The sequence below is a fragment of the Mobula birostris genome, chromosome 4 (genome assembly GCF_030028105.1).
Source record: "Mobula birostris isolate sMobBir1 chromosome 4, sMobBir1.hap1, whole genome shotgun sequence".
In the NCBI taxonomy this organism is placed as follows: Eukaryota; Metazoa; Chordata; class Chondrichthyes; order Myliobatiformes; family Myliobatidae; genus Mobula; species Mobula birostris.
The window spans coordinates 155478229-155492361 of record NC_092373.1 but is presented as its reverse complement, the minus strand read 5'-3'; the positions used below and the strand labels follow the sequence as shown (position 1 = coordinate 155492361).

The following is a 14133-nucleotide window of genomic DNA, read 5'->3' as shown; positions in this document are numbered from 1 at the left end:
ACTCAAATTTAATGCTGCTCCTGCAAACTTTTAGGCAAGATATGAGATCATCTGATTCAATCTAGCTTGGAAAGCCATACCAAAACCGGAGTATGCCAAATGCGACAGCACATTCTGTTTTTACCTGGAAAGGAGATGGCTATAGCAATTTTAACAATAAGACCATAAAATAGGAGCAGAAGTAGGCCATTCAGCCTATCAAGTCTGCTCTGCCATTCAATCATGGGCTGATCCAATTCTTCCAGTCATCCCCACTCCCCTGCCTTCTCCCCATTCCCTTTGATAGTCTGACAGATCAAGAACCTATCTATCTCTGCCTTAAATACACCCAATGACTTGGCCTCCACAGCCACTCATGGCAACAAATTCCACAGATTTACCATCCTCTGACTAAAGTAATTTCTCCGCATCTCAGTTCTAAAAGGACGTCCTTCAATCCTGAAGTCGTGCCCTCTTCTCCTAGAATCCCTTACCGGGGGAAATAACTTTGCCATATCTAATCTGTTCAGGCCTTTTAACATTTGGAATGTTTCTATGAGATCCTCTCTCATTCTTCTGAACTCCAGGGAATACAGCCCAAGAGCTGCGAGACGTTCCTCATATGGTAACCCTTTCATTCCTGGAATCATTCTTGTGAATCTTCTCTGAACCCTCTCCAATGTCGGTACTGTATATCCTTCCTAAAAATAAGGAGCCCAAAACTGTACACAATACTCCAAGTGTGGTCTCACGAGTGCCTTATAGAGCCTCAACATCACATCCCTGCTATTATATTCTATACCTTCAGAAATAAATGCCAACATTGCATTCGCCTTCTTCACAACCAACTCAGGCTGCAGGTTAACCTTTAGGGTATCTTGCACAAGGGCTCCAAAGTCCCTTTGCATCTCTGCATTTTGAATTCTCTCCCCATCTAAATAATAGTCTGCCCATTTATTTCTTCCACCAAAGTGCATGACCATACACTTTCCAACATTGTAATTCATTTGCCACTTCTTTGCCAGTCCCCTAAACTATCTAAGTCTCTCTGCAGGCTCTCTGTTTCCTCAACACAACCTGCTCCTCAACCTAACTTTGTATCATCAGCAAATTTAGACACAAATCCATTACTACCGCAGTCCAAATCACTGATATACTGTACATCATAAAAAGCAGCGGTCCCAACATCGACCCCTGTGGAACTCCACTGGTAAACCCCTGTGATACAAATGAAGTGAAACTGTTGAGAGAAGAAATCTTCAAAGGGCATAAAGCCATTGATAAGACCCTGCTGGCAGAAACCCTCGAGCTCTGGTGCCTTCAGTTTGGATTGCTCCCTCGGGTGTTGTGGCCATTGACTCTGTATGAAGTCCCCATCACTCATGTTGAAAAGCTGGACAGGATAGTTCGTTCCTTCATTAAGTGGGTGGGCCTACCAAGATCGCTAAGTAACATCTACCTGTATGGCAAAGGAGCTCTGGAGTTGCCTGTCACAGGGCTGACTGAAGAGTTCAAGTGCGCCAAGGTGAGGATCGAGCTGACTCTCTCAGAATCTCGTGACAGTGTTGTCCAGGACACTGCACCCAATGTTGGAAGACATCTTCTATCCTCAACAAGTAAATACAAACAAGTTGTCAACTGAACAATAACTGAGTTCCTGCAGCACAAAGAAGGAACTGACTTCTTCAATTTTCAAATAATTCCTTCATTGATTTTTATAGTGATGCCAGCAGTCTAAAATTCTTTTATGCATAGCTACACATGAACGCCTCCGTCTAAGGTTTTTAATCTAATTAATTATTAACCCTATATTACTGTTATCGATATCTTTTACACAGATCAATTCCAACTCTATTTGCTTATATCTTATACCTAGTTCTAGTCCCCATCTCTTCTATACTCACTGACCCACAATGGCTCTTGGTTAAGTAACAGGCATTTTAAAAATTGTTATCCTTGATTTCAAATTCATCCATAGCCTTGTCTTCCCTATTCCTCTAAAGTTCTCCAGCCCTAGGATCCTCCAAAATACTGTATTCCAAAATCTCTGGTCTCTTGTACATGTTTAATTTGAATCTTTCTACTATTAGCAGTCAAGCCTCGGGCAACCAAAATCCTATTCTCCCTAAATCTCTCTCCTTCCCTTTCCTTTCTTAAGATGTTCCTTAAAACCAACCTATAAAACCAAGGCATTCGGTCATCTACTTGAAACTCTCCTTCAATACCCGAACAACAAGCTTTATTTGATAATGACCCTGTGATGGGCATTGGGGTGTTTAACTATCTTAACTGCGTTTTATAATTGTAAATAGCAAGCATTTTTAATCCAATCCAAATACAACTACAGGATCTGAAGGCTGTTATATCCCCTTTACACAACATGTTCTAACTAAGGATCTAATTAACTACAGATAAGAGGCCAACTCAGCGAAAGGTGCAGACATTCTCAAGCTAACTGATCATGAAAAGAAGGAAAGTACAACTATTGGAACAAATTTTTGTCTGAGAATGCAGAAATTAGTTTTCAATAGGCCACAGAATGTTCTGTTCATTAGCACAGGCATTTCAGCATCTATTTGTTTTCAATAACGTAGGAAAGGCACACCAGTAATCATCTAGGCAACTATAAAAGTCTTTCTAATTAAATTGGGCCTCAGGGTATAGCAACATTAGTTTCTGGACATCAACGACTCCTCTGTAGAGATTGTTAAGAGCACCAAATTTCTTGGTGTTCACCTGGCGGAGAATCTCACCTGGTCCCCCAACACCAGCTCCATAGCAAAGAAGGCCCAGCAATGTCTCTACTTTCTGTGAAGGCTGAGAAAAGTCCATCTCCCACCACCCATCCACACCACATTCTACAGAGGTTGTACTGAGAGCATCCTGAGCAGCTGCATCACTGCCTGGTTCAGAAATTGCACCATCTCGGATCGCAAGACCCTGCAGCGGATAGTGAGGTCAGCTGAGAAAGTCATCAGGGTCTCTCTTCCCGCCACTACAGACATTTACACCACACGCTGCACCCGTAAAGGAAACAACATTTTGAAGGACCCCACGCACCCCTCATACAAACTCTTCTCCCTTCTGCCTTCTGGCAAAAGGCACCAAAACATTCGGGCTCTCACGACCAGACTATGTAACAGTTTCTTCCCCTAAGCCATCAGACTCCTCAATACCCAGAGTCTGGACTGACACCAACCTACTGCCCTCTACTGTGCCTATTGTCTTGTTTATTATTTATTGTAATGCCTGCACTGTTTTGTGCACTTTATGCAGTTCTGGGTAGGTCTGTAGTCTAGTGTAGCTTTTGTGTTGTTTTACGTAGTTCAGTGTAGTTTTTGTATTGTTCATGTAGCACCATGGTCCTGAAAAATGTTGTCTCGTTTTTACTGTGTACTGTACTAGCAGTTATGGTTGAATTGACAATAAAAAGTGACTTGACTTGCTCTGTTGGACTGACGTCGGTATTAGTAGTAGAACCTTTGCAGTCTCAAGCATTTTTTCAGGCACTAATTGTTCCTGACAGTAAAGTTAGAAGTTTCAGATTCATGATAGCATTTGAGGTACCTCAAATCCACTTAGACAGATGCCATAAGCATCCCCGATAGCTAGCCATTATAATTTCTGCTTCACTACATGGTGGACAGATGAGTCAGCTTCTCCTTCATCCCTGAACGTGGTGGAAGTTGTGATATAGTGGGACTCCACAGCAACCCATAGGAAATTAAATATTAATGTCATCTCTCATGGAAGGAAAGGAAGAAGAATTTTTAGCCGCTCATAACATCTCAAATCATTTAATGCCTTTGAAGTGTCATTACTGTTGCATTGTAGAAAATGCTAAACACAAGAAAGTCTGCAGATGCTAGAAATCCAAGGCAACACATACAAAATACTGGAGGAGCTCAGTAAATCAGGCGGCATCCATGGAAATGAATAAACAGTCGAAGTTTTTGGCCTAGACTCTTCTTCAGGATAGAAAATGCCACAGCCTTCTTGAGTAGAGCAAGGTCAGAAAAATGGCCAAGTGGTAAATATTTGGTTTTAGTTAAAGGATATCTACTCCTTTTTACACTTATTGCCAGAAAAAGGCATAGATTCCAAACTACTCAAAATTCTATTGTCTCATTTGGGTTTCCTATGTGACATTGGTGGGAGTATAAATATTACTCAGGGTACCAGAGAGAATTGCTTTAAATAGAACCATTCACATGTTACTCAAAACCATGACAGTTAAGGTGTTGTATTTCACATTTAAACAGCACATTCACTTTTATTTGGAGTTCACGTTTGAGTCATCTATTCTTCCATTCAACTCTGTTCATCAGTTACAAACTTGTCGAGAGGCTGCATACAGAATGAAATTTGCATCATTAAGTTTACACCGCTGTCCTCCACATCAGAAATAGAAGTGTGAAACAGGTTCATGGTAAAATAGCAGCTTTCTTATCTCACACTCAACTTTATTTTTAAGTGACTAAATTCAGAGAAATTTTTAGACTGAAAAGATATGGAGCAGTTATTCTTACCTCCATTGTAATCCCCACATCTGACATTTCACCTGAACTGAACTGGAATTCACAGTTTTGCTAGAATTAAAAAAAAGAGACAATATGAAAATGTTGCCCAATGCAGACAGAGAGAAAGATGGAAACAGAAGCTAAGAACTATATTTGTATTGTAAACCACAATTCAGCTTTCTTTTCAAAGGCAATCAAAACTGAGGATGACTTGCTTTCCACCCCAGTTTCTTGAGTTCTGAGGTGACTAAGGAGTTCAATGTTGGATCTGCTGTGTACGTACACCTATTGATGCTTCTGGACACAGCTTCAGTGATGTTCCTGGAATCATCGGGTGTTTTGGGTCTTTCAACATCATACAACCTCCTCCAGGTGACCCAGCCGGGGCTGATCAGACCCCAACTTGTGTCCAGATGGCTAGCTACTTATGACTCCATGGCTCCCCTCTTTTGAGTCACAGCCATCTTGAGGCCCTCTCTGCCGCATCGGTGGTACTGCGGATGGCTCTCCTCTTCCTCTCTCCCTCGATGCCCAAAATGTTGAAGGCTCTAACTAAAGAATGGGCTACGAATCCCCTACAAACAACCTCCACTGGGAGACACCTCGCTCTCCATCCAGCCTGCTGACAGTTGCTGACCAGTCCTGCGTAGTTGGAGAGCTTCCTTTCAAAGGCCTCTTCCAAGCTATCTTCCCATGGGACTGTCAGCTCCAGCAGCACCACTTGCTTAGTCGACTCAGACACTAGGACAATGTCCGGTCGCAGGGTAGTGGCTGCGATATGGTTGGGAACTTCATCTGCCCTTCGAGGTCCACCAACAGCTGTCAGTCCCTTGCAGAGGTCAGAATGCCTGCAGATGTTCTTTTGGCAGGTATTGGCTGCTCCCCAGCTCTGACAAAGGCAATGGTCTGCTTGGAGGGTCGGGACCGCTTCGCCCACTCAACTCCTGTGCTGACGGCTTCAGCGATGGTCTTCAGGACCTGATCATGCCTCCATCTGTACCGTCCCTCACCAAGTGCCCTTGCACAGCCACTGAGGATGTGCGCCAAGGTTCCTCGCTTGGAGCACAGTGGGCACGCAGATGACTCTGCCTTGCCCCATGTGTGCAGGTTTGATGGGCTTGGAAGCACATCATACACCGCCTGGATGAGAAATTGGATACAGTGTGGTTCGGCTTTCCAAAGATCAGCCCAGGTCACTTTCCCCTCAACCGCATTCTCTCATCTTGTCCAAGCTCCCTGTTGCTTCATTCCCACTGCCTTCAGGCTCTCATCTCCTCCACTACTGCTCTCACCTCCTCCTGAACTAGACGACCCCTTTCCTTCCCTCTGGTGTCCATTTGGGGAGTTGGAAAGGATCCTAGCCCAGCTCGGCCTCGTGTGACCACTCCCAGCAGCCTCCTGTGACGCAGCCTCGCCTCTGCCTCCTGAACAGCTTCCTCTGCCCTCCACTTCCTGCCAGTACTTACTTGGATCCCTGCTCTAGCCACCTTCGGGTCACTTGAGTCCCTATACTGTAGCACTTCTCTGGCTCTTGTTACCTTGAATTCTTCCTCCAAGGATTTGAAGGGCAGTTGCAGTTTGTTGTGGTGTCCATAGAGTGCGATGCTGCTCAGGCTCTTTGGCAGCCCCAGCCATCTCCTGAGGTGGTTGCTAACCCTCCTCTCTAAGGTTTCGACTGTCGAGATCGGAACTGCATAGACGAGGAGGGGCCACAGGATTTCGGGAAGAATGCCATGCTGATACACCCAAGCTTTAAACTTCCCAGGTAGGCCAGACTCGTCCACAGATTTCAGCCGGCCATCCGACCCGATGCAGCTTGCCTGAATGGATGTTGTGTTCCTTAAAGTGCTGTCAAAAACTTTGCCTAAGCTCTTGACTGGCTTTTCTGTGATGGTTGGGATGGCTGTGCCTGCGATGCTGAACCGGAACTTGTTCTCCACCTTCCCTTTCCTCAGCACCATCGATCTTGATTTGGCAGGTTTGAAACGCATCCGGGCCCACTCCACCAGCTTTTCGAGCCCTTGCAGAATCCTCCGGTAGCCTGAGGCTGATTCTGTGGTGACTGTGAGGTCATCCATGAATGCCCTGATAGGTGGTTGCCATTGAGCAGAATTCATTCTGGGCCCTCTGCACCCTGGTTCAGCAGACTTAGTGAGCATGTTCATGGCTAGGGAGAACAGTGTCACTGAGATAGTGCACCCTGTGATGATGCCGATCTCCACCTTGTGCCAGGTTGATGTAATTGCTCCTGAAGAGACCCTCATCCTGAAGTTGCTGTAATAATCAGCGATAAGATCTCTGATTCTGCTGGGGACGTGATATTTGGTCAGTGTGAGCTGCACCAGCTTGTGCGGAATGGAGCCATATGCATTTGCCAGGTCGAGCCACAACACTGACAGGTTGCCCTTGTTCTTTGCCACAGATTCAAGATTGTTTAATGTCATTTCCAGTACAGAAGTGTAAAGGAGAAAGAACAGTCTGTGCTCCAAACCTATTCTGGTACTGCTCCCCAACTTTTCCTTTGGTACATTGATGACTACATTGGTGCTGCTTCCTGCACCCATGCTAAGCTCGTCAGTTTCATCGACTTTACTTCAAACTTCCACCCAGCTCTCAAATTCACTTGGTCTATCTCGGACACTTCTCTCCCCTTTCTCAATCTCTCGGTCTCCATCTCTGGAGTCAGACTGTCCACTGACATCTTCTACAAGCCCACTGACTCTCATAACTACCTCGACTATACCTCTTCCCACCCCGCCACGTGCAATTCCCGATTCCCAGTTCCTCCGTCTCCGCCGCATCTGCTCCCAGGATGAGGCTTTCCATTCCAGGACATCTCAAATGTCCTTTTTCTTTAAGGATCGTGGTTTCCCTTCTGCCATCATCAATGATGCCCTCACCCACCTCTCCTCCATTTCCCGTACTTCGGCCCTCACCCCACCCTCCCGCCACCACAACAGGGATAGAGTTCCCCTTGTCCTCACCTACCACCCCACCAGCCTCCGGATCCAGCACATTATCCTCCGCAAATTCCGCCACCTTCAACAGGCCCCGCCACTAAGCACATCTTTCCCTCTCCACCCCTCTCCACTTTCCGCAGGGATCGGTCGCTCCGCGACTCCCTGATCCACACGTCCCTCCCCATGGATCTCCCACTCGGCACTTATCCCTGTAAGCGCAAGTGCTACACCTGTCCCTACACCACCTCTCTTGCCACCATTCAGGGCCCCAAACAGTCCTTCCAGGTGAGGCAACACTTCACTTGTGAGTCTGTTGGGGACATCTATTGCATCTGGTGCTCCCAATGCGGCCTCCTCTACATCGGTGAAACCCGACGCAGATTGGGGGACCGCTTCATTGAGCACCTCCGCTCCGTCCGCCACAACAGACAGGATCTCCTAGTAGCCACCCACTTCAACTCTGCTTCCCATTCCTATACAGATATGTCCATACATGGCCTCCTCTACTGCCATGATGAGGCTAAACTCAGGTTGGAGGTGCAACACCTCATATACCATCTAGGTAGTCTCCAGCCCCCTGGTATGAACATAGAATTCTCCAACTTCCGGTAATTCTCTCCCCTTCCCTACCTCTGTCCCTATTTCACTCTGCCCCCTCCCCCGGCTGCCTATCACCTCCCTCATGGTTCCGCCTCCTTCTACTACCCATTGTGTTTTCCCCTATTCCTTCTTCACCTTTCCTGCCTATCACCTCCCTGCTTCCCCTCCCCCACCCCTTTATCTTTCCCCTTTCTTTATCTTTCCCCTTACTGGTTTTTCACCTGGAACCTACCAGGCTTCTCCTTCCCACCCTCTCCCACCTTCTTTATAGGGCTTCTGCCCCTTCCCTCTACAGTCCTGACGAAGGGTTCCAGCCCAAAACGTCGACTCATCGTTTCCACGGATGCTGCCTGACCTGCTGAGTTCCTCTAGCGTGTTGTGAAGGAGAAGGAAATAATTGCTACTCTGGCTCTGATACAGCACAAAGAAAACACAATAAGTATAAATAAATAAGACAGTTTATAGACATAAATCGAATGTATGTCCATATAACGACACTAGGCACAGGAGTGTCTGTACATAAGGTAACTGACAGGAAATGGTAAACAAATGGTGGTTGGGGTGTGGAGGAGTGCTGGGGGTGGGTTAGTGGGTGGATCAGCCTTACAGCTTGGGCAAAGTAACTGTTTTCGAGTCTGGTGGTCCTGGCGCTGTTGCTATGTCGCCTCATCCCTGATGGGATTAGGGCAAATGGTCCGTGAGCAGTTGGGTGGGATCCTCAATGACGTTACTGGCCCTTTTCTAGTACCTTTACTTATATATGTCTTTGATTGTGGGTAGGCTGTTCCAGTGACGCACTGAGTTTTATCTACCTTCTTGTCAGCCATGGTGCAGTTTCCATACCATACAGTGATGCAGCTTGTTAGGATGCTTCCTATTGCACATCTGTAGAATGACATGAGTATAGATGTGCATAGTCCAGCTCTCTTCTGCCTCTCAGAAAGTAGAGGCATTGGTGCACTTTCCTGATTGCGTAGAATGTGCTCTGGGTACATGAGGGGTTGTGCGAGATGTGCACTGACCTTTGGAGCCTGGAATGTGCACATTCTGATCATGCAACCAGTGATCAGCCAGAGAGGAAAACTGTGAGTTAGACCGTAAGACCATAAGATACAGGAGCAGAATTAAGCCAATTAGCCCATCGCGTATGCTCTACCATTTCATCATGGCTGATCGAATTTTCCTCTCAGCCCCATTCTCCTGCTTTCTCCCCTTATCCCTTCAAGCCCTGACCAATCAGGAATCTATCAACCACTGCCTTAAATATAAATAAAAACTTGGGCTCCACAGTTGCCTTTGGCAAAGAATTTCACAGATTCACCATTCTCTGGCTAAAGAAGTTCCTCCTCATTTCTGTTCTAAAAGGACACTTCTCTATTCTGAGGCTGTGTCCTCTGATCTTAGACTGTCCCACTATAGGAAACATCCTCTCCACATCCACTCTTTCAAGGTCTTTCACCATTCAATAGATTTCAATGAGGTCAGCCCTCATTCTTCTGAATTCTAATGAATGCAGGCCCTGAGCCATCAAACACACTTCATATGACATGCCATTTAATCCTGGAATAATTTTTGTGAACCTCTTTTGAACTCTCTCCAGTTTCAGCACATTCTTTTTTAAGGTAAGGGCCCAAACTTGCTCACAATACTCCGAGTGAGGCCTCACTAGTGATTTGTAACGCCTCAACATTACATCCTTGTTTTTATATACTAGTCCCCTTGAAATGAATTTGCATTTTCCTTCCTTCCTCACCATAGACTCAGCCTGCAAATTAACATTTAGAGAATCCTGCACAAGGAATCCCAAGTCCCCTTGCACCTCAGTTCTTTCTCTTTCTCTTTTCTCCTCATTTAGAAGATAGTCCACTCTTTCATTTCTTCTACTAAAGTGCATGACTATACACTTCCCAACAGTATTCCATCTGCCATTTCTTTGCACATTCTCCTAATCTGTCTAAGTCCTTCTGCAGCCTCTCTACTTCCTAAAAACTATTTGCCCCTCCACCTATCTTCATATTGTCTGCAAACTTTGCAACAGAACCATCAATTCCGTTATCTAAGTGATTGACATATAACGCAAAAAGAATCAGTCCCTACACAGACCCCTGTGGAACACCACTAGTCACTGGCACCCGGTCAGAAAAGGCACCCTTTATTCCAACTCTTTGCCTCCTGCCAATCAGCCACTGCTTTAATCTATACTAGAATCCTTCCTGTAATACCATGAGCTCATGCTTGTTAAGCAACCTCATGTGTGGCACCTTGTCAAAGGCCTTCTGAAACTCCAAGTACACAACACCAACCGATTCTCCTTTGTCTATCCTGCTTGGTATTTCTTCAAAAAATTCCAACAGATTTGTCAGGCAAGATTTTCCCTTGAGGAAACCATGCTAATGATGGCCTGTTTTATCATGTACCTCCAAGTACCCTGAGACCTCATCCTTAATAATTGACTCCAATCACTAAGGTCAGACTAACTGGCCTATAATTTTCTTTTTCTGCCTCTCTCCCTTCTTGAAGAATGGAGTGACATTTGTCTTCCAGAACCATTCCAGAATCTAGCAATTTTTTGAAATATCTTTACTGATGCCTCCATAATCTCTTCATCCACCTCTTTCAGAATGCTGGGGTGTACATCATCTGGTCCAGGTGACTTATCTACCTTCGGACCTTTCAGTTTCCCAAGTACCTTCTCTCTAGTAATGGTAACTTCACACACTTCATAACCCCTGACACCTGGAACTTCCACTATATTGCTTGTGTTATTTAGATAGTGTGTTTTTGAGATGATTTAGTGTGCTGGTACGTTGCTGCCTCTGAAGGAGTTTGGTGATGTTGGGAGTAGTGTGTGCAGCCTGGAGACAGGACATGAGTCCATGATTGACTCCATTACTTCTCTCTGACTGAGGCATTGAGAAAGGTTGAAGTTGACAAAGACAATAGCAGAGTATGGGTATGTGCTTGGTGCCGAATGCCCGCATTTATCCCGTTTTCCTCTCCCTTTCACTAGCTGCTGTCAGAGGGAAGAGCAGGAGTCTTAGGTTCCACTTTGAAAGGACTGACATGTCGACGTTCATAGCTGTGGACTCATTTCGGGAGACTCTGAGGTTTATTTTGCATGTGCTATGGGATTCTGCTTACTGTTTTTCTGTTTTTTGAATGGTTTGATCAGGGTAATTGGTGAGGATTGGGGTGCTTCGGTGAAGACTGGCTTTGTGGCCTGCCGTCAGCTAGTGGCACTGAACTGAACTGAATACTCCAGACTCACAAGAGTATGAAAAAGAGTGTCACATCTACACTTGCCTAGACGCAACACTGTCGAGCATCCTGAAAGAGGATAAGATAATTCTCTGAGGGGAATTAATGCCAGGGTTGGCACGGACTTCAACCTTTGGAAGGGTACCATAGGGAAGGAAGACATTGACAACGTCAACTCAAATGGAGTACTACGCCTCACTATATGTGTGAACACAATTTTATCATCATAAACACTCTCTTCCATCAGAAAAACAAACTCAAGGCACCTTGGCAGTACCCCGATCTAAACAATGACATATCATTGACTGTTATTATCAGAGCCAAGGACCACCGTCATGTGAATATCACAAGGGCCATGATTGGCACAGATGAATGCTAGACAGATCATCTCCTGATCCACTCCACCATGTCCATCAAAGTCATGAGAAATAAGAGGGTTCATAAAAAGCAGACCATGCCAAGAATAAATCTCAGGAGTCTACTTGACACTGCCACCCAACACCACCTTCAGGCCTCATTCGGGGAAAGCCTCCAACAGGAATATCCAAAGGATATTGAAGAACACTGGGGTCTGCTCAAATCCACCATCCTCCATAGCTGCAAGAGCATCCTTGGGCACTAGTCCAGAAAACATCAGGATTGGCTTGATGATGATGACAAGGACATAGAACAACTTATCTCAGAAAAGAAAAGCCATTTGTGCCTGGCAGAATTACATTGGCAGCAATGCCAAAAGTGAACCTTACTCCACAGCCAAGGCAACTGTCCAGTGAAGAGTGAGGGAGCTACAGGGTTATTGATGGACTGAGAAAGCACTGGAAATCCAGAGACTGGCAGATTATGGTGACATGAGTGACTTTTTCAGTGCAACCAAAGCCGCCTATGGGCCAAGGTACCTTAGACTAAAATATCTGTACTCAAAGGATGGAAAGAACTTGTGAAAGGATTGGAAGGCTATCAATGATTGATGAAAAGATCACTTTCAAGAAGTTCCCCAACTGTGACAGTATGCTATCTTTTTACTAACCAAATCTTCCAGAGACCTGTGAGAGAAGACATGGGGGAACCTCCCAGTGTAAAAGAGGTCCACCATGACATCAGGAGCCTGCAAAGCAACAAAACCACTGTACCGATATACCTACCCTATTTGCCACCTTTATTGCTGCCATCCTTTGCTTCAATGGCCAAGACCTGCCACAGGAGATCCCAAGCATGTATAGAATGGACAACAGGCTTTTCAACCTCAACTGGTTCGAGGCAAAGAACAAGATCAGCACCACCACTATCACGGATCTTCAGTACATAGATCTTCTATCCATAGATCCATAGACTTAGAATTGACATCCAAATGTACAGACAATCATGCAATGTCTGCCTGCAGTAAATCAACAGCTGAAACTGATGTGACCTTGGTATTGAACAGTTTCCACCTTATTCTGAGGAATAACACCACTAGAAACCTGCTTGAAGAGAGAAATTGGACTGCAGTGCAAAATATTAAGAGCTTTGGTTCAATGATATAACTTTGCTTGACCATGGTCTACACTCAAGTTATCTCTGTGAGATTACAACTTGCATATCAATGTGTAGCAGGAGTAGAATGGTAATGACCTTCTCAGGGCAGCCAAATTTTGGGAGGGCTCTCCATTATTGGTTATGACTGTTTAGTTCTTCGACTAGACTGTTTAATTGTTATTTTCTTTGCAGTTCAACAATCCACTTGTATTTTAAGTCATCCTTGTACATAACAGTTTAATATGCCTCTCATGGCTATACAAAATAAAATTCTGGAAAGCTCTGGAAGCTTTACCCCTCTTACTTGACAGAGTCAAAGACTTTTGAGAGTTCAAACTAAGATTATTCCAATGACTTAAATCCTACAACTTTTAAGCCATCCTCCCCAGAGCCAAGAAGAACAATTCAATTTATTATACAGCAACAGCAATTTAAGGAGCAGATCACCAATTGACCTGGAGTCACAATGTTTCAGTGTGGTCCAACACTGGTACCTCAGCATTTCAATGCAGCCCAATGCACCATGGGTGCTAGCTCAGGGAAAGGGACCTGCTGCTCTCATGCAATGGTTTTTACAGCTGGTTAGGGCCCATGCTCAGGATTATTATCTATAAAGCCATAACTATTATTCTGGCTTTGACATAAAAATAATCAAGTAAATCTTGGAGCCTGTTAAATACAAATGTACATATCTAGAAATTCACTTATTTCATTAATATTTTATTTGAATATTAGGGATACAGTGTGGAATAGCCCCTTCTGGTCCTTTGAGCTGCGCTGCGCAGCAATCCCGTATAAGACAATTAAAAACATTGAAACCATCAAAAAATCAATAAACACAAAACTCCTTCATGGCATCCAAGGTCAAGGAGTTGTACAGCTCATGAATGGCCCTTCAGTAAACACCAACCAAGATGCCTTGGAGTTAACTGAAATAGGACTGCTGAGGAATAAAGGGAACTAGGAAACTGGCACAGAAGAGGGGTTTAAGCCAGCAAAGATCAGCCACGCTATATTGACTGGTGGGGCAACCTGAGCTGCCTGCTGGCCTACTCTTCCTCCTATTTTCTTGTGTGTTTGGCCTAGGTCTAAACATGCAGAATCAGCAGTCTACTTGAGAACTGGGAAGCCTGAGGATGTTCATGCTGCTGCATCGATCTCTGTGAGGGCTCAACAGCACTGGCCACAAATAAGAGATGCAGCACCTATCTCAAGTCCACACCAACACTAGAAACCAGGCCTTCACAGGGAAGCACGATTATATCCTGACGTTTATATTGGTGTGGGATCAGAAGTTCCAG

The 14133-nt window shown here is 45.0% G+C and overlaps 1 protein-coding gene across 1 annotated transcript in view; it reads right to left on the bottom strand.

The window, feature by feature from the left end:
* LOC140196676 (uncharacterized) overlaps nucleotides 1-14133 on the bottom strand; it is a 150813-nt gene that overhangs the window by 119049 nt on the left and 17631 nt on the right. The window contains exon 5 of the mRNA XM_072256282.1: nucleotides 4509-4568. Within this exon, the coding sequence (XP_072112383.1) occupies nucleotides 4509-4568 (60 nt within the window). The remainder of the gene's footprint in view (nucleotides 1-4508; nucleotides 4569-14133) is intronic.